General features: G+C 44.6%; 1 protein-coding gene across 7 annotated transcripts in view; it reads right to left on the reverse strand.

Moving 5' to 3' along the window:
- NDEL1 (nudE neurodevelopment protein 1 like 1) overlaps window positions 1–20,715 on the reverse strand; it is a 79,259-nt gene that overhangs the window by 48,125 nt on the left and 10,419 nt on the right. Inside the window, exons 2-6 of one of the 7 annotated variants that reach the window (XM_077892690.1) lie at window positions 20,046–20,109; window positions 5,240–5,337; window positions 3,594–3,747; window positions 2,285–2,433; window positions 4–140 (exon numbers count right to left, since the gene is read on the reverse strand). In XM_077892690.1, coding sequence (XP_077748816.1) covers window positions 4–140; window positions 2,285–2,433; window positions 3,594–3,747; window positions 5,240–5,325 — 526 coding nt within the window. In that variant the 5' untranslated portion in view covers window positions 5,326–5,337; window positions 20,046–20,109. Of the gene's footprint in view, window positions 1–3; window positions 141–2,284; window positions 2,434–3,593; window positions 3,748–5,239; window positions 5,338–13,910; window positions 14,076–19,754; window positions 19,892–20,045; window positions 20,110–20,715 lie in introns of those variants that run through there. The other 6 variants (XM_077892693.1, XM_077892686.1, XM_077892687.1 and 3 more) reach the window with 6 other exon arrangements.

A 20,715-nucleotide genomic window follows, 5' to 3' on the forward strand; every position in this document is an offset into this window, starting at 1 on the left:
TACCTCTTGCTTCATCCTTTAACCGTTGTACGGAGACCAACAAAGATTCCTTTTCATCAAGTTCACTTTCTAAAAATGCATTGCGTTCAATGGCCTGATTTAACCTTTGTTCAAAGTCTTCCAGTGAAACTATTGTTGCCCTTAAGAAAAAAAAAAAAAAATGGAGTCCACAAATTAAATAAGCAGCATGCAAATAGCTAATACAAAAGAAAAATGTCAGTTGATCTCATGCCATTTCCTGACCTAGAAAGCCTGGCCCAGTTGAAAGAGAATGATCTCAATGCCTTCTGACTTTTGGTGGCATTTAGTATCTCTGCTATTAGTTCGGGCCATTCAATATATTCTTTTAAATTCCCGCCAAAATTCCCTATGATTCCTTAAAGGAAGGCCATTTATTACACATTATATCTCCCCACTGAATGTTAAACAATCAAAGTTTACACATTTTCAAGAAGAAAACTTTTCAACAATTTTAGAGTACACTAAGAATTAGTTATTTGTTTGAAACATCAAGTCCTAGCTCCCACTCCATTTACTTCCTAACTCCTCTTTCTGCATTTTTTATGTTACTCATTTATTCAGCAAACAGTAACAAGCACCTACTATGCACCACCACCACCACCACCACCACCACCCTGACAATATGTGCTATCTGCTACAGAAATAAAGTTCTATAACCTCCAGTTAGAACTCCTAATGCCCTGGCCAATTTTATCAAGAAGTCTCTCAATTCCAGACTCCTAACTCTGGGAAAAGAACAAGGGGTAGTGAAAGGGGAGGTGGGCAGGGGGATGGGGTGACTGGGTGACGGGGCACTTGTCAGGATGAGCACTGGGTGTTCTATATGTTGGCAAACCGAACTCCAATTAAAAAATATACCAAAAAAAAAAAAAAAGATGTCTCTCAATTCCATCTGCTCTCCTCCAGTTTTCTGTCCTGGCTTAATTCTTCATCCATCACCTAGATCACTCCTCAATGGTCCTTCCTCTCTACTTCCAATTCCTCAGTATTATCCTCTCAGCTCAAAATCTGATCTTACTCCCTTGTTTAAAAAAATTCTTTAAAATTTTTTTTATTTTTTTTTATTTTTTTTTAAAGATTTTATTTATTTATTCATGATAGTCACACAGAGAGAGACAGAGAGGCAGAGACACAGGCAGAGGGAGAAGCAGGCTCCATGCAGGGAGCCCGACGTGGGATTCGATCCCAGGTCTCCAGGATCGCGCCCCAGGCCAAAGGCAGGCGCCAAACCTCTGCGCCACCCAGGGATCCCTAAAATTAAAAAAAAATTTTTTTTTTTTTAATTTCTTAAAGAGCCCCTCATTGCCTACAGAATGGCTTTCAAACAGAGCAAAGTTCTCTGTAATCTGGCCCTAACCACCCTCCAGTCTCATCCCATTCAGCCACACTATCTCTATACACTTCAGTCAAAGTGAAATATTCCTACCTTTTAAGCCTTCCTGCCTCTCTGCCTTCATATCTCTCTCTTCACTTGGCTGGCTTCTTTCCTCCTTGCAAAGTCAGCTTCAATACCGGCAAACTTCCCCCAGTTCCCCCAGGGCACTCTAGAGGCTCCCTCCTCGGAGCCCCAGAGCTGCCTGTACACTCTCTTCACCAGAGTATTTCTCAGGTGCAATGTCCACATCTGTCACCCCTAAGAGTAGAGTTATCTCCTCAACTCTAGCATCGAGTCAGGCATTTAAGAGTCACTCACATATTAATAATTGCAAAGTAACAGGAATTAAGTTTGGAATGGTTAAGAAACGTGAATTATAATTACATAATAGCTTAGCAACAGTAACAGCAAGCCGCTCTAGGCCGTGCCGCAATCGTAAGGGAAGCGGCACTCTGAGAAAATCCATCGGTTCGTGTTAAAGCCAAAGAGAACAAAAAGGAGTTGAGATGTAAAGACAGATAAGCCATGAAGAAACTGCAGACTTTGGGAAGAAGATCCAAGGCCCATGACAAGTGTGGGAGTGCTGAGAGAACACAGAGGGAAAGAGAGGGATGAATGAGACATGTTTTAGAGAAAAACCAACAGGACCGAGCACCAGACCTGCAGGGAAGGAAAAGGACAGAGGGAAAGAAAACCCTAGAAGGGCACAATCTGTGGAGATAGGAATTTGGGGTTGGTGTCGATATGACCAGTTACAGGGGACGTGAAACACCAAAAGGAGATGTCCTGGGACTAAGACCCAGGTGACAGGCTGAGCCGACAGACCTAGATTTTTGTCATTGATGGCCACCTTCACTTATTCTAACCAAACAAGCATCCTCCATTTACCTTTTCGCTCGCTCCAGGTCATCATTGGCCTGCTCCAACTCTCTCACGTACTTATGCAGCTGCTCCTTAATGGCCCGAGTCTGACTTAAATCATCTTCCAATACTGACACCTGCTTGTAGCTCTGTGCATACTGATGTTCTAGTTTCTCCTGAAGGCACAGATATAGGAAGGGGAGTGGAAGTCATTAATATATAGTTTTCCTTAATAAAGGAAGTAACCCAAGTTATGGGTGCAGGTGGCGGGGTAGGGGGGAATCCAAGGAATTTACCCACAATCTGAGTTGATGGTATCCCTCTCCTCCTTGTAATATTAATTTAAAAAAAAAAAAAAAAAAAAAAAAGACACAATCATCCCAACTACTTTAACTCATAAATTTAGAGAGTCAACCATTCTCCTCTCAGAAAGAAATCTAATAATGATCTCTCTGAAAAGTACAATAGTGAAACTGCCACCTCAGAAATCCCACAGTTGGTGGGAGGACCTCTGCATTCTCAGGCTTAAACGCAGCCGGGGAAGCAGAAAGGAGACTGCCACTCTTGAGTTCCAATTCCCTCACTCTTACCCACCATCCCCACCTACCTAGAACCATGCTCTCCCCAGGCACAGAAACGGCTCAAGCACTTGGCTCAGGCAGGTGCTGAACAGCAGCAAAAGGGGTTAATCCTTTTACTCCTGGAAATCCCTATTTAAAAAGGAATTTTTTTAACCCTAACTAAACTTCAAAACCAAAGAGACTATGAACAATAATGAAGTAAATGTGTATTTCATACAAATATAATTTTAAAGTACCCTGGAGTGAGGCAATCTGTCAAATCAGGCAGCTTTTGAAAATGAAAGGAATTACATTATTACAAGAATAGTATTGCTAAAAAACTGACAGCTACAGAGTTTCTAAGTGAACTCCGAAACTCTAAACCACCTTTTCCCTGGCTCCCTGAAAGAAAAGTTTATTTTGAAAATTTATTTTGGAAAAAAAAAAGAAAAGAAAATTTATTTTGAGCCTTTTCTATTTTGGAGGTCCCTGAGTGGCTCAGTCGATAAAGCATCTGCCTTCAGTTCAGGTCACAATCCCAGGTCCCTGGGATGGAACCCTGCATTAGGCTCCCCGCTCCTCCCTCTCCCACCCCCTACACCCCCAGGTGTATGCTCACTCTGTCAAATAAATAAAAATCTTAAAAAAAAAAAAATACAATAAAAGCCTTTTCTATTTTCATGGTTGCCTGCTGCTCTGAAGCTCCACCTAGAAAGATCTATTTCTCACTTTAATCTAAGCCAGCACATTAGATACCCTTCTACTTCTAAGGTTACCTTTAATGCTTCCACTTCATACTTCAGTCTTTGGTTATCAGCTTGCAAGTCTCTGTTTCTTTGTTCAGCCTGTACTAACTGTGCCTCCAGCTCTGCTTCTAATTCTCTGCTTCCCTCCTGGAATTCAACTAGCTCATCCCGAGCTTCCTGGAAGCTGATAAAGAGATAAAGTGGGAAAGAGGAGTTAGAGCAAGAATCACAGGGTCAGCTTGAAGATGCTCATGTATCAGTTGAGTAATTTGGCCTGAATGTGGCACTACCACCAAGTAGACTACACAATAAAGACAATCTGTTCAGCAACTCGTACTCTATACTTGGGGTTCAGTGAAAGTGAGTTAAAAGGCCCCGAAGGACTCACATTTTACAGACTTGTACGTCTTTCTTATTTAAGGTATTAATAAAGCAGCACATACTATGATGCCACAAAGTCATCTAATACTTACAGTTGCTTTCCTTTGTAATTCTATTATTTAATCTTATACGTTTAAAAGCACTATTCTGGGATCCCTGGGTGGCGCAGCGGTTTGGCGCCTGCCTTTGGCCCAGGGCGCGATCCTGGAGACCCGGGATCGAATCCCACATCGGGCTCCCGGTGCATGGAGCCTGCTTCTCCCTCTGCCTGTGTCTCTGCCTCTCTCTCTCTCTCTGTGACTGTCATAAATAAATAAAAAAATAAATAAATAAAATAAAAAAAATAAAAATAAAAGCACTATTCTGAGAAGGGGTTGCAGGTTTCCCCAGCCTATTAAAGCATCTATGGCACAAAAAAGATTACAAACCCCTACCACAGACTGACCCCTTCTACAACCACTGGCCCAATAACTGCCTTCAACAATAACAATGAAACAGCAATAACAGGTGTGATAAGGCTTAGCAAGCTCTGTAAACCAAAGCAGAAAAATGTGTATGTTACAGTATGTTTTAAAAAGAAATCTAAGACAAATTTTGGTGCTTGAAGGTTATTATATAAAAGTTTTCCCGGGGATCCCTGGGTGGCACAGCGGTTTGGCGCCTGCCTTTGGCGCGATCCTGGAGACACGGGATCGAGTCCCACGTCGGGCTCCCTACATGGAGCCTGCTTCTCCCTCTGCCCCTCTCTCTCTCTCTCTCTCTCTCTCTCTGTGTGACTATCATAAATAAATAAAAAATAAATAAAAATAAAAAGTTTTCCCAACTAATTAAAATAAGTGAGATTTTATAAAATGCTCCATACCCCTGAAACTCTTCTCCCCACTTCACAATGATGCTGGCTCCCAACACTGATTGAACTTGCCTGAAAAGACTAGATTCTGCTGTGTGCGCCTGGGACAGCTTATCAGAATCTCCAAAGACCACATCATGAGGCAGAATCAGGGCACATACAGAAGGCCAAGGACAGCCAAATGTAATGAGCATAAAAGCAGGTAAACTACCAGAAGAAATCACAAATATTAAGTTTTCTTACTCTTTCAATAATTTGAGTAATGAAGATTTATGGTATTATTATACTATTTAAACACAAGCAATGCTAGGACTATTTCCAGAATCCTAAACCTAAATCTGAAACTCTAAATTTAGCTGATGGTTAAAAACAACAAAAACCACACATGCTAGAGTTGCTATATTCCAAATTCCCTCCCCTATTTCCAGGATGCTTTCAACATTACCTTTGTTTATACTTCAAGGAAAGTTCTTTCCAGTAAGCAGTTTCCTCCTTTAAACTCGAAAAATCTGGTATATCTTCACCATCCATGATCAAGAAAGCCTGTGAAATATTAAAAACAAATCTTTAAACTAAATAGAAACAGGGGCACCTAGCTATCTCAGTCGGTGGAGCATGTAACCCTTGACCCTGGAGTCATGAGTTCAAGGCCCACATTGGGCAGAGAGCTCACTATAAATAAATAAATGACAGCTATTAAAAACAAACCATATGAAATTTTAAAAAAATAGAGAACATAGAAATCTAAATAGAAGTATAAAATCTGGGACATTAAATCTGCAGCATTCTGGATGGAGTTAAACACAACAGATTCTGAGAGTGATTAACTCTCTATTATATGTCAGACACATGAATCACTTTACTGCCCCAACCTTAGGGACCACCAGTATTGTGGATAAAGGCAGCACAGGAGATCTACAAAGTGCTCAGGTATGAAGGCATATGAGGCACTCTGGGTCGAAGCATTAGGTTCTAGGTGAACTAGACCCACAGAATCATCCCACACATGGGGCTCCAGCAGTTGGGTTACAGCCAGCCAGTCTTCTGGGAGTCAGGTGACAGGAGCTGATGCTACTACTGCACATCCCTCCCTGCTGTACAACTGCTTCACAAGGCCTCTCTGAAACATTTCATGCCAGGTGACCATACTAGGAAATCAGGTACCACATTCTCAATAATTTACCATCATTACATTTCTAAAAACTTAATTATCTTAACCCCACAGCTTCCTCCGTAAATTCACTAATCCCGAGCTTCAGTATTTTCTCATCTTGGTTGCTCTCCCAAAGCACTATTTAACATTGCATTTGGACTAACCACCTAAAAACCCCCAACTGGCTGGACACTGTGCTCACCCTCCATTCACACCTAGACCAAATGTCTTATTCCTACAGTACACCGCCCCCCCCCCCAAGTGTTCCACTTCACATTCCAGCAATACTGTTCAAAACCGTCATAACGCAACATCAGGTCTGGACACTTTCTCTACCTGGAACGGCTCTCCCTTCCTTGTGCATTTGGAAAGTTCCTGCTTGTCCTTTAAAATGATGACCTAGCTGTCATCTTTTACAGAAAGTCTCTCCTGCCCTCACCCAGACAGCACAAAAATCCCCCACACTCTTGCCTACCAGACTACCCCTGAATATACTTACCACACAGTAATGCATTTGCTTTAACCTGCATCCCTATTAGGTTGTGTATTATTATTTCTTTCCTGGCACGATGTCTGCACAATAGCAGAGACTCAATAATATTAGCTAAACTACACCTAAATTGAATCAACTTAATCTATATCAGGCAGTAAGAACTAAACCAGCTTTGAAAGTAAATTAATAGAAACCCAGAGTTCACACAGCACAATCCACCGGCAAAGGCTGAGCAAGAAGTAACAGACCAGAAACTCCAACTTCAGGAGGGGTATGCCGAAGAGGTCTGAGAGTGATTTCTCGCTGACTAATATTGACATATCATTTCATATACTTAGTTTGAGGCTGATTGCAGTATTCTGTTTCAGCCAAGTCTTCCTGACCACACCACTTTCTGACTTTTGACAAGTTAGTCAATCATCTGATTATCTGAAATTCCCTATCAGCCCAGAGCTCTTTGAAAAGAAACAGACTCTTGGGGTGCCTAGGTGGCTCAGTCAGCCACACATCCAGCTCTTGGTTTCAGCTCAGGTCACGATCTTAGGATCATGGGATCTAGCCACACATCAAAAGCCATGCTCCGTGTGGAGTCTGACTGATATTCTCTCTCTTCCTCTCCCTCTGCCCCTCCCTCCACCTGCACATGTGTGCTCTCTAAAATAAATAAAATCTTTACAAAAAAAAAAAAAAAAGGAAAGAGATGGATTCTTGACATGCTTTGCATCCCTTCATGCATAATACTTTGCTCAGAGAAAGTACTTAACACTTTCAAGCATTTACTGAGCAACTGCAACAGTGTCAGACACTGTTAAGTACTGGAGGAGTACTTAGGACCCCAGCTGTGCCCTCCTCCAATGCCATCACCCCTACACTAGTACACTCCTGTCTGTACCATGCTCTTAGGGTCCGATAACACATGAAAACATAAACTTCAGAGTGGGGAGTTCTGCCGAGACCAGGCTCTAGGGTTCTGACTCTGCCATCCAACTCCTTAAGCTATCTGCCTCACCCTTCAAGGTCTGTTTTTTCATCTGAGAGTCTGGACCAGATGACAGGGTTCTTCTAGTATGTGAACTCACTAGTAAATATTACGGATTAATTTTACAATCCTATCCTTTCATCAAAGTTCCCAATTCCCACTCCATTTTCCCAGTTGTAGCAATAATCTCATTTATAGCTACAGTTTGTAGTAAAGTGTCATGAGGATGAGGCTAGTCTAGCAGAAGTATCTGTATTTCAGAATATCCAAAAGCCCTTGAACAGGCATCACCATGTGGTGACAACCTCTCAATAACCCTTGAGAGCTCCTGCCTAAGTCTCGTTAACGGAAGGGGCAGATTTTGTATGAACAATCCAGATGAAGGTATAATTACAGCACAGAGGCATCTCAAGGTGAAGTAACAATCTCCGTGTCCCTTGAATGCTCCACATAAGGTCCTTCCCCAAACAAATGCCAAAAAAAAAAAATGCTGGTTACATCTGAAATCTATGAATCTAGCCCTAAAGAAGGTCATAGGCACAGGTCCTCAAATTTGGAAATGCACTCATCCTTTGAACACTGGCAACCATATTATCAATGTATAGTACAAATATCCAGTTTTTTTTTTCAAATATCCAGTTTTTGATACACAATCCGATCAATTATGGTTTTTGCAAATTACGGGACAGGAGAGGCAAAGTTTGCTGCCACTTATTCTAGCTCAAGTAAGAAATATTTATAGAATCATAATGAAAGGGTAAGTCTCTCTAGCCAGCCCCTTGAGGGCAGGACCAGTGTCTTAGTTATAAATCTCATCTGCATCACCAGAACACAGAACACAGTAGAAACTCAACAAATGTTTGAAGTGACTTATAACCTCTTTACTTTCCAAAGCACTGCTTTCCTTTATTAAGATCTAAATTCCTATTTCAGGAATGTTGTAAGAAAAAGATGTGTGGGTAATTTATTTCTCACAATGCACCACCATGTTTTTTGTTTTTTTTTTTTTTTAAGATTTTTCATTTACTTATTCATGAGAAACACAGAAAGAGAGGCAGAGAGACAAGCAGAGGGAGAAGCAGGCTCTATGCAAGAAGCCCGATGCAGTACTCGATCCTGGGACCCCAGGACCACACCCTGGGCCGAAGGCAGCGCTAAACCGCCGAGCCACCTGGGCTGCCCTGCACCACCATGTATTAAACCAGGATTATAAAACCTATCATTCTCGGCTAGACAAAATTATCAGTCTGATGCATGCCAAGCCACATTCATAGTCACTTAAAAAGCTCCACGCAGGCTCCACACCAAAGAATAGAAAGTGGACGGAACTAACTGGGGAGAGCCTCGGAGACTCCGCCACGTACTCACTACCTAAAATAATCACTGTCCAGCTCTTCAGTCTTAAATATAAATGGACAACCAAGAACCACCGGACAAAGACAAAACCCAGGAGCATGAATAAGAAGATCCTAGGACCTACTGAACTGAGAGGAAACAGGTAATTCAGACAGTGAGAGAATTTTTTTTCTCCTACAAGAACTCAGGAGGGTTACCTCCCACACACTTCCTGAGACAGTTACAGAAGGGAGAGAAAACCAAGACCCCCGCAGCACAGGGTGCAAAAAACAGCGGCTCTAGCTTAGGACTGCGAAGAACAGAGGTCCCCAGATGAAGAAGCCTAGTCTACCCATCAGACCAAGGGAGTACCTCAGCCAGACGGAAGGCTCCAGGAAAAACAAGGAGCCTGGGAAGCTGGAGAAATCTGAGAAATCTGAGAAATCAATCTATGTGTTGAAAGCACATAGCTCTTGTGCCAATCAGAAAAAAAGCAAGTGGGGGCACTTGGCTGACTCAGTCAGGAGTGTGTGTGACTCTTGATCTCAGGGTTGTGAGTTCGAGCCTGATGTTGGATGCAAAGATTACTTTAAAATCTTGAAAAGAAGCAACTAAAAACTCCAGAGGGGTGCCTGAGTGGCTCAGTCTGGTTAAGCATCTGAGATCCTTAAGAGCCCTGCATCATGCTCCCTGCTCAGCAGGGAGTCTGTTTCTCCCTCCCCTGCTCCCCTTGCCTGTGCTCAGTGTCTCTCAAATAAATAACATCTTTAAAAACAAAGAGAAATGAAAACACAATCTAAGGTCCTGACCCTTATATATACTATTTTAAAATTAAATATCTCAAGTCTAAAATTTTTAATTTGCTGATTTTATGTTATTTATGCATTTGAGACAAGTTCCATATTTTACAGCCATCAGTATATTTCCTATTTTTGGCCTTAAATTTGCCCTAACTAAAAAAAAAAAAAAAAAAAAAAATTTGCCCTAACTTTTGTGTGTTGCTCTTCTGTAAGGTTCTAAAATTCGATGCACGGGTTTGTATTATTTTTTTAGGCTTTTTAATTTTGTACTTTGATGATAATACTTCTCAACCTTGGTCTTTTCAAGGTGAATATTTCTTGTCTTTGTAGCTTATAGTCACCTGGCAGCCATCTTTGTCCCTTAAATATGTCACTGTCATGCTTCGGACCTTCTCTAGATTACATATATGGCTTTCTGGAATTGGGGACTGGTGTCTCCTCAGTATTTCAACATTTTATTCATGGGTAGGATATTTTTAAAGTTTTCAGTACTCTTCCTGTTTCTAGACAGTAACGGCTAGGGGTGGATTGTGTGGTCCATGGACCAGAGTCCTTACGGAAGTTATAATGACTATCAGATGCTGTCCTTGCATCTAATATTTGAATTTTTTTAAGATTTTATTTATTTATTCATGAGAGACAGAGAGAGAGAGAGAGAGACGAGAGAGACACAAACAGAGGGAGAAGCGAGCTCCATGCCTGATGCTGGGCTCGATCCCTAAACCCCAGGATGACACCCCCGCCAGAGGCAAAAGTCAAAAGCAGCCCCACCACCCAGGCATCCCTATTTGAATGTATTTTAATGTGCAGCCAATCCTTCTACAAATAAATTTTATTTGTAGAAGAATTGGCTCAACAGTTTTTAATCTACAGACATTATCATTCAAATGCTCAATGTGAAACTTTTCTGGGTGAGGCTCTTCTGTTGACATTGGCTCTTTACTCAGTATCAGAAGACTCATGAGTAGTAAAGACACTGAGAAGCACTGAGCTAAGTAGTGTTCCCTAAGGAATCTACCTGTTTACACTTCTGGGTGTGCTATAGAGTATTCATTTGTCCCTGATTTTTGGTTCCTAAATAGGGCCATATTCTTAATACAACCACCAACTTTTCCATCAGTATCCCCTGGTGACTTGGGTTTTAAATAGACTTTCCTGCGAAACTTCTTCAATATCTAGCTCTATTTCTTGTGTCCTCCTTGTCCAACTACCTAGTTCAGTGTCAAATAATGCTAGCAAAACTAATATGTGTTTTTATTTCACACATGCATCTCCTATTTTCTTGCTGAATCTTACACAAATTGAAAGTTGACTACAATTTTTCAGTTAACAGGCTACTTTTACAACTTGTTTATTGGCCCCTCAAACAGTATAATCAACAACTGAAGGCTTTTACTAAAATGACCATTGCCTTTTCCAGAAGAAACCAATTAAAAACATTTAACCTGGGAACAAGTGGGAGAACCAACACAGCAGTAGTGGGGAGCCCAGACCCTGGAGCCAGACTCCTATATTCACTAGCTAGGTGACCTTGGGCAAGTTACTCAACAACCCCATGCCCCCGTTCTTCACCTGCACAATGGAGATAATAATTTAAATAGGGCCGTTATGAAGATTAAGGGAATTAATATTTATAAAGTAGTTAGTATAGAGCCTGGCACATTGTAAATACAGCATAAATTTAATTAAATTGTAAAAAAAAAAAAAAAGTTTAATAGTGGGCCTCTGAAGTATGACCACAAAATAAATGTGCTTCAGAACTTATAACATATAAATGATTCCTTAATTTCTTACAGAAGCTATATCCATAGTCCAATGATACCACCATAACTGAAAACATTTTTCAAAACCTGTTTTGGAATAGCCTTCAAGAGCCAGATTAAAAACTGAAGGGGAAAAAAAAGTATTTATTTGTGGTCACACCTCATTCTTAATGCTTCCTGGTTGGTATTACCTGTTTTACCACTCTGGTTTTATTCATCAGAAGTACTCTTCCCAAAAAAAATCAGAATTTTTACAAATGATCAAAACTTGCTACTACCATAGATATTCAAAAGATCTTCTCAGGGGCTATGGAGATAGTCTGTTCAGTTTGTTTCAGGTTACAGGGGGAGGATGTGTTCACTGTGTTATTTGAAACTATGTAACTGGAGATATGAAGGCTATAGAAAGGTAGCCAATACAGACAAATTCACTGCTAAAAATTGTTTTTAAAAAGCTTTAACAATACATCAACAATCTTATGAGGCTGGTGAAAGCAGATAATTATGTACTCTCCCCTGCTCCCCAAATATTCCCTCCATACCATGTCTCACACAAACGGGAGTATGGATCTCAAAAATATGACAACTTTCACATAGGGCATATCACACTGTATGTGACCTTCAGTTAGCAACTGACAAATCAACTCATTTGGGTGAAAAACAGCCTGTCCAAAATGCTATACTCACTGAGAACTACTTTTTGTGCAATGGTAAGAAAATCCATCTCACGTGATATGGTCATCCTATTTTTTTTTAAGATTTTTTTTTATTATTATTCATGAGAGATGCAGAGAGAGAGAGAGAGAGAGAGGCAGAGACACAGGCTGAGGGAGAAGCAGGCTCCATGCAGGGAGCCCGACGTCGGACTCGATCCCAGGTCTCCAGGCACACCCTGGGCTGAAGGCCGCTAAATCGCTGAGCCACCGGGCTGCCCTGGTCATCCTATTAATAGTTCTACTATCGATGAATGAGTTCTGGAACTCACTGTAGGTAATACATGCCTTTTAACCAAAATCTTCTACTTCTCCCAAAGGTGACATTTACAGAATTTTTTCCTTTCCAAAGCTGATCATACATACAATCTCCGTCTCGGTCCTGACCACCAAATTTCTTCTTCTGCCTTACAAAGTGATCAGGCACGTATGTCAGAAGTCATTTTAAGCTTTAGTCACCACATTTATCTCAGCATGATTTAAAAGGAGAATAAAAATAAGTTTTGCAGATGTCATGAAACCCAGATGTAAGTGTTTACTGAGGTTTTCACTTATTTTTAATGTCCCTTACCCAACTCAAATTTATTAAGTTAAAGGAGTCTACATTGAACTGAAAAAGAATAGCTTTGTAAGATTTAGCAACTATGTGGACCAAGTCAACCTCCAACCAGAGCCACCCAAGGTCTTCTTTGTTCCTTATAATCTCCCAATTTTAAATATTAGTTGTAATAAAAATTTGTAAGAGTTACCTTCCTCCGCTCCCCTTTTACTTCTCTTCAACCCACGACTTAAGGTTGCGTTTACCGCACCTCATGATTTAGCAAAGGCATTACCCTACTTCAGAAGTGGATCAAGAGCAGCACAATTTTTCACGCAGAACAATCAGCCAGCGACCCAAGAGCTGGTTTCAGACAGAGTAGGATTCTCTTGATGAGCGAGTAGCAGTTCTCATCCCAGATGAGTCTGCTCAAAAAATATTCGAAAGCATCTTCTACTAGGTTCTAGCAAATTTTCGTCAGGTCCAATTTTCTGCCGTGCTTTTCTTGCTGAGAAGGGTATAAAAATCACAAACACACACACACACCGTAATTTCGAAGCAAAAATGTAAAATCCCATCCAAACGAAGCCGTTCGCCAACTGGTAGCATCCAAAGCACCGTATAAATTACTTCCTCCCCCAGCCCCACCCCTACCCCCGCCGGGGCTCAATTTCCCCACCCGTCAAATGGAGGTCACACAATCAGGCACAAGCACAGGATGATGAGATTCAAGAGACGGCAAGGAGTGTTCTGAAATGCGTCAAGGCGCTGCAGAATTGTAATGTCATTATCGGCACCGAAAGAACCCCTCACTTCCTCCGCAAAACTTAAAAGGTTACTTCGGTTGCTTACGAGCAAAAGAAAAAAAAAAAAAGGAGAAGAAGAAGAAGGCGGCGAGCACAGAGAGCCCGAAACTGTCCCCGGTGCGGGGACACTTTTGCCAACTCCAGGAGGGGCGGGGAGTCACGGGGACGCCCCCGCCGCCGCCCCCGCCGGGAGAGGCCCCGGGCGCCGGGAATCCGCGCCGGCCCGAGCCCTGGCCGCCCTGGCCGCCGAGGGCAGCCGCGGAGGAGGCGGGGGAGGGCTGGGCGCGCCGCGGCCACCAGCGCCCCGGCCCGCGGCGCCACGTCCCGGCCTGCGCCCGCGCCCGCGCCCGCGCCCGGCTCCCGGGGCCACACCGCGCACCGGGGCGGGCAGTTAGAGCGGTTGGAACAGCCGCCCCGGCCCGGCCGCCCCCAGAGCCCGGGCCCCGGCCCGCGGGCCCGGCCGGCTCCCCGGGGACAGGCCTCGGCGGCGCCGCCCGACCCGACCCCTCGGGAGCGGCCCCGCACCGCCCGCTCACCTCCAATGTGTCAAAAGCGCATGTTCGCCGCCGCTCGACCGACGTCTCCGCTCCGCTGGCCCGGCCAGGCCCGCCCAGCCGCTCGGCTCCGCTCCCCTCCGCGGCCCGGGGCTTCCCTCCGCGCACCTCGGCGCCGGCTCCTCCCCGACACGTCAGGGGCCGCCAGGGGTCCGAGGCCATTCTGTGACGCACGGGGGCGGGGCCCGGAGCATGCGCGAGAGCGCGCGCGGCCGGGGCGGGGCTGCGGCGCGGAGGGCGACGCGGGGAGGGGGCGCGCGGGCGCGGCGCGCTGACGTCCGGCAGGCGGCGGCCTCTGCGCAGGCGCTCCCGGGCCTCGCGGTTCCCCCGAAAGGGGTGCGCTGTTCCGGGGAGGCCCCGCCCCCCCGAGGGGTGACACCCTCCTGCCTCCCCGTCTTACAGCCAGCGAGGCCCTTCGAGTGTGAGTCTCAGGGAGCTCGTTTATAAGGACTCACCTCGGAGCGCACCCCCAGCACCCCGGTCCCCCTCGTCACTCCCACCGAGGCCTGCACGGTGTTGACGGCACTCCCTCCAGCTGACATTGCACGCCCCGACTTGTCTCCCTCTGGCACATTGTATATTCCATGAGGGCTGAGCCCCCCATCCCCCACCCCGTCCAAGGAGCTTGGACACACAGTGGGCATTCAGATACCTGCTGATCAGAGTGAATAGACTCGTTGAGGGGCATACAAATACATCCCCTTATATATTTTGCATCTCTAACTGTATGTTATTAGTGGTTTTCTCCCACTGGGGCCCCTGAAGACTCTCACATCTATAGGGGACTTGAGACGGAAGAGGGCTGAGGGGGTACTCAGCTCAAAAAGTAGAGAGGTGAGGGATCCCTGGGTGGCGCAGCAGTCTAGCGCCTGCCTTTGGCCCAGGGCGTGATCCTGGAGACCCGGGATCGAATCCCACGTCGGGCTCCCGGTGCATGGAGCCTGCTTCTCCCTCTGCCTGTGTCTCTGCCTCTCTCTGTGACTATCATAAATAAAAAAAAAAAAAAAAAAGTAGAGAGGTGAGGATGAGCAACTGCTTGGGGAGCAGAAACTTGAGTAGAGCTGTTTAAAAACACCTCTAGGAACTTTTACTGCATAACGTGCAGTGTAATTATCTCTGATGTCAATGCTCTCAGAATTGGATCTGTGGGTTTTTTGGACACGGTAATCATGTGAAAGACAGGCCTCAAGGCAAAAGCAAGGTGAGGGTGGGAGATCCAGTTATGTTTTTTGAGGCAAATGGACATAAATGAGAACCATGCAAGATGGACTGGAAGAGGGGTCCAAATCAATAAAAATTGGAGATGTGATGAATGGGATTTATGAGAAGGATGGCATGTTGAGCTAGACTCTGAAAGATAGAGGCTTGAGAAGATCATGATAATGACAGTAAGAGTAGTCCACTTTTGTTGTGCTGTGTGTATGCACTGGCAATGATGTGAAAGTTTGGTGTGCATAATTTAATCCACACAACGACCCTGTGAAATAGGTACTGTTAGAATTCCCATTTTATTGACGCCCGAGTGGCTCAGCCATTGAGTGTCTGCCTTCGGCTCACGGCATGATCCCGGGATCTGGGATCAAGTCCCACATCGGGCCCCTTGCAGGGAGCCTTCTTCTCCCTCTGCTTGTGTCTCTGCCTCTCTCTCTGTGTGTGTCTCTCTGTGTGTGTCTCTCATGAATAAACGATGAAATTTTTTTTTAAATCCCATTTTACCAATGAGGAAACAGAGAGTCAGCAAAATGGTGTTGCCCAAGGTCAATCAACTAGAAAAAGAATAAAATATAAAAGAGGACTCAAGATCCAAACCCAGATGTCTGGATGGTTTCATTCCAGAAACCACACTATTAACCACTACTATACTGCCACTCAACTAAGGATCTGTTCACAATAACTACCATTTATTGGGCTAGAGCACTGTGCTAAGTGCTTTACATAAATTGCCTTCCTCAGTCCTCACAAGCAGCTGGAATTATTACCTCAAAGTGAGGCCCAGAGGACCTGGAGTCTAAACCCAAGCTGGAGTTTAAACTAAGTGTCCAAGCCCAGTGACCTGTGGGACACTGCGGAAGCTCTTTCAGGTCTGAGGCTCTGCTTCCCTGGTCAAAGCTGTGGTCTGACCGATGAGATCACAGGCAGAGAGATAATTAGGCAGGGAGGCCTTCCTGTGGACCTGGAGCCAAGATATAGCAGTCCCACCCGGAGAGGAAAAAACAGAGTCTTCGAGTCTTGTCCCCACCTCCTGGCTGAAGTCCTGGGAAATACACTGAGTCACCTAATGGCAGGCCAGGCCCTGCAGAAAATGTTGGCGTCATCTTGCAGGCCACCACCCCTCCTACTCAGTCTGGATCCAGAACTGGTGTTTGTCAGGACTCGTGCATTGGCCCCATCTTAATGAATGGGCTCTGCCTGGCCAGGCTCTCAATAAATAATATCAAAGCCCTTTACTGATCTTCCACTGTGCTGTTGCGCTTTCTCCCAAGTAATAGTCAACAACCTTTGCCCCACTCCCTGTTTCCACTATGCCCTTCCAGGAAAAGTAAAGTGGAAGTGAAGCCAGAAAGCAGTCTCGAAGGGGAACAGAAGTGACAAAATCAGCTTTGTAAATGTAAAAGAGATGAGTGAGGTTGCTGCATCTTCTGCCTTCATAAACTCTTTAGTAGGGGTTTCCTGAGGCATGGGTCCTGGCACAAGGTCCTCTTCGGGTCTTTGGAGCCAAAGGGGTCAATATCACAGTCCCTGAGAGCATGCACAGAATCTCACCTTCCCTCCCACCCCCTCAGAGACTCGGGAAACAGAGGCCAGTTTCTACTGGGGGAGGTAGGGGTTGACCAGTTGCCTTAGGAGAAGTTTGGCCACAAATGAAAACTCCAGCTAATGAGAATGTAGGACTCCAGCCACATCACACACAAAAGATCTGCTCCCTGCAGGCCTGCCTTGAAAACGCTGGAGAGATGGGATCCATGTAACCCTCCATTGAATCAGGTAAGCAGAGATCATAATCAAAGGTTTGATTCAGCCTAATAATCTCTCCATAATTTTTTGGCCAATATTTTCTTTTTTTTAAGATTTGTTTATTTATTATTCATGATAGACACACACAGAGAGAGAGAGACAGACAGAGACAGAGACACAGGAGGAGGGAGAAGCAGGTTCCATGCCAGGAGCCTGACGCGGGACTCGGTCCCAGGACTCCAGGATCGAGCCCTGGGCCAAAGGCAGGCGCCAAACCACTGAGCCACCCAGGGATCCCCTGGCCAATATTTTCTGCTGGCCTTTCAGGGCATAGATCTCTTGTGCCCAGGCTGGCCAAGGGACTCCCAAAGGGTGGCTGGTTCCTAAAAGCCAGCTGGATACATCTACCAGACATCCCACCACCACCTCCAACTCTGCCTGACCCCACACAAATCCTCCCTTTGCCCCAGTGGAAATTTCCAAAATAAGTTTCATGTTTCTGACAATGTGTTGACACTCACCTAGTTACTAAGGCACAAAAGGCCTCCTCCGATCCCCTTAATTATCCCCTTTCCCAGGGTTTTCCCAGCTTTCATTTCACTCTTGAGGTCACCAAACCCTGGTAGACTCTCCCATCACCAACTCTCTCAAATCCATTTTCACAGTATTTTCCTCCTGGATCTTCCCAGTTCAGACCATGCAGCCATCAGAATAACTTTTGCCAAAATCCCTCTGGCTATAGAGAGCATCACTGGTTCCAAAACTTGTTTCAGCATCCTGTTGTCTTTGTGATAAAGTACAAACTACAAAGCCAAGCATTCAAGGTCCTTCTAACCCACTTCTACAGTCTACTTCCTGCAGTTCACCTACCTGGGTCTGGCTAGACCCACTGTGTCTCCCAAACAGTTCCCTTCCTCTCTGGGCCTCTTATTGTCTCCCACTGCACTATGGACTACAGCTGCTCCCTAAGCCCGGCCAACCAACCTTCCTCTCTGCCTTTTGAAGTCACATTCATAAGTTACCTTCTCCAGGAAGCCTTCCCTTATACCTAAAGTCCCCAAATCAGTGCTCCTTCCACTGAATTCAAGTAGAACCCCACATAGTTCACAGGAGAATTGCTGAACATGACTTTTTGGTCATGGAGGTGTCTAAGCTCTCCCCAGGGAGTCAAAGCTCATTGAGCACAGGGGATATCTGTCCTACTATTGATTATCCTACTATTCTCCAGCAACAGGTATTTAGCAAACTCTCAGTTAGATGTGTTTCAATTAGGGACGCCTGGGTGGCTCAGTGGTTGAGCATCTGCCTTCAGCTCAGGGCGTGACCCCGGGGTCCTGGGATGGAGTTTTGCATCGGGCTCCCCACAGGGAGCCTGCTTCTCCCTCTGCCTGTGTCTCTGCCTCTCTGTGTCTCTCATGAATAAATAAATAAAATCTTTTAAAAACAAAAATAAATGTACTGCAATTAAAAGTGAAAGAATGAATTAGTGGTTTGGTGGCCATAACACCAAACACAAGACTGATAGAACTTTCTGGAAAATGCTCCAAATTTTGAGGAAAAAATACCATAGAGAGAGAGATCTTCACCAGTTTGAAAGGCTGAACTTAGGCGGTGATGAAGGATGTGTAATTCAGGTCATGGGCAATGATGCCTTTCCATAGCCCAAATCTTAAACCCAGACTATATCATCTTTAATCCCCAAAGCGACATATTTTGCTTCTGTATTAAACAAAAATAGTCATAGGGACATCTGGGTGGCTCACTGGTTGAGTGTCTGCCTTTGGCTCAGGGCGTGACCCTGGGGTCCTGGGATCAAATCCCCTATCAGGCTCCCTGCAGGGAGCCTGCTTCTCCCTCTGCCTGTGTCTCTGCCTCTCTCTCTGTGTATCTTTCATGAATAAATAAATAATTTTTTTAAAGAATAGTCATAATAATAATAGGGTTTTTTATTTAAAAATTATACTCCTGAAAAAAATTATACTCCTGGGGCAAAAAAAAATTATACTCTTGGACCTTGAGGTAAGAAGTAGTTTTCTAGAGAGAGGTAAGTCTCTCATTCATCTGCTAGGAGTTTAGTGCTTGCTCTGTTCTAGGCCTTGGGGTTCAAGCTGTCATCACTATCAAAAGCACCCCACCTCCACAGAGCTTATCTTCTAATGGGGAAGATGGATAATAAGCAAACAGATCAATTTATTTCTGTCAGATCATGACAGATGCTATGAAGAAAGATGCCCAGGGTAAGAGCATAAGGTGTGGCAGGGGCTGCTCCCAGAGGGAATATCGGGCTTAATGTCATGGGATCGTCTTCTCTATAAAACTGACAAGACCCTTAAAATAGAAGACTGCTATATAAAATGCAACAGAGATGTGGAATTAAGAACATAATAATGTATGCCAATGCCCTAGATAGAGAAGCTCATCTTACTTTCTATCACAGTGCCTGGCATAGAGTGGGCAGCCAATAAATACCGATTGGGTGAACCACTTGCTAAGTGGTCTACAGAATGCCCAGCCTTCGGTCAGATGATAAATTCCCCCTTCTAAGATAAGGCATGATAACCAGTTCATGTCTGATTTAAGAATACCCACTTCTGGGGCACCTGGGTGGCTCAGTGATTGAGCATCTGCCTTCGGCTCAGGGCGTGACCCTGGGGTCCTGGGATCGAGTCCCACATCGGGCTCCCCACAGGAAGCCTGCTTTTCCCTCTGCCTGTGTCTCTGCCTCTCTCTGTGTGTCTCTTAGAAATAAATAAAATCTTTAAAAAAAAGTCTTTGCTTAGCCTTTTTTTCCTCCCCATTAATGGAACCTGATATTCTGCCATGCTCCCATGAATCTCTTGGAGCTGCCCTAATTATTCCCCAGCAACCTACCTGAATTGTGGGCTTCCTCCCGTTCTGGAACTATCTGAAGCCTTGTGGCGTTCCTGGCTTCAGAGCCTCCACTCCCCCCAAGCTTCTGTCTTCACTGTCAGCCCTGGCTCCCAACCAGCCGGCCCCTTGTGTCACTACCCACACCCCTGAGTGATAGCTGCCTCCGCAGGAGAGGATGGCACGACATTGTTAATTGCTAGCATGGTTAACACCTGGCAACCCCAAGGGCTATTGACATCACACCTACATAAACAATGTGACCATCCCCAGACAAAAGATCTCCTCACATACCTTTACACAGGCAAGGTGGCACTGGTTTTGTTCACTCCCAAACCATTCTGATGAAATGACAAGGCTGAAAAGAAATGGAGTGTTTCTTACCAAGCTGAGCCAATCATATTAGGCAATTTCAGCCAAATTCCCATTACTGGGGAAGCCAGTGAGTCAAAGTTACCAGGACTGAATGATCATGCACGCAAGCATTCAACAGATCGTCTTTTGAGTGCCCTCCCTGTTCTAGGATCCAGGAATAGAGCAGTTAATGACACAAGCTCACAGAAAAGACAGGAAACAGAAAAGAGAGACACATTAGCCCATCAGGTAGTGATAAGTACTGAGGAGAAACAAAGAGGCTAGAATTTTTAATATTTTATATTTCAGGGGGCATTTAGGACAGCACCTGGCACGTAGCAGGTGCTTAATTGTTGAATGAACAAATACCCTGCGACGAATGTTTTTAAGTTCTGAGATATTTTCTTTGCTCTCAGCTGCTCCTTCCTCTTTTTTTTATTGTTTTTTTTAAGATTTTATTTATTTATTTATTTATTTATTTATTTATTTATTTGAGAGAGAGAGCGCTCAAGCAAGGGGAGGGGCAGAGAAAGAGGGAAAGAAAGAATCTCAGGCAGGCTCCTTGCTGCACGCAGAGCCCGACGCAGGGCTCCATTTCACAACCCTGAGA

The sequence above is a fragment of the Canis aureus genome, chromosome 3, assembly GCF_053574225.1.
Source record: "Canis aureus isolate CA01 chromosome 3, VMU_Caureus_v.1.0, whole genome shotgun sequence".
NCBI lineage: Eukaryota > Metazoa > Chordata > Mammalia > Carnivora > Canidae > Canis > Canis aureus.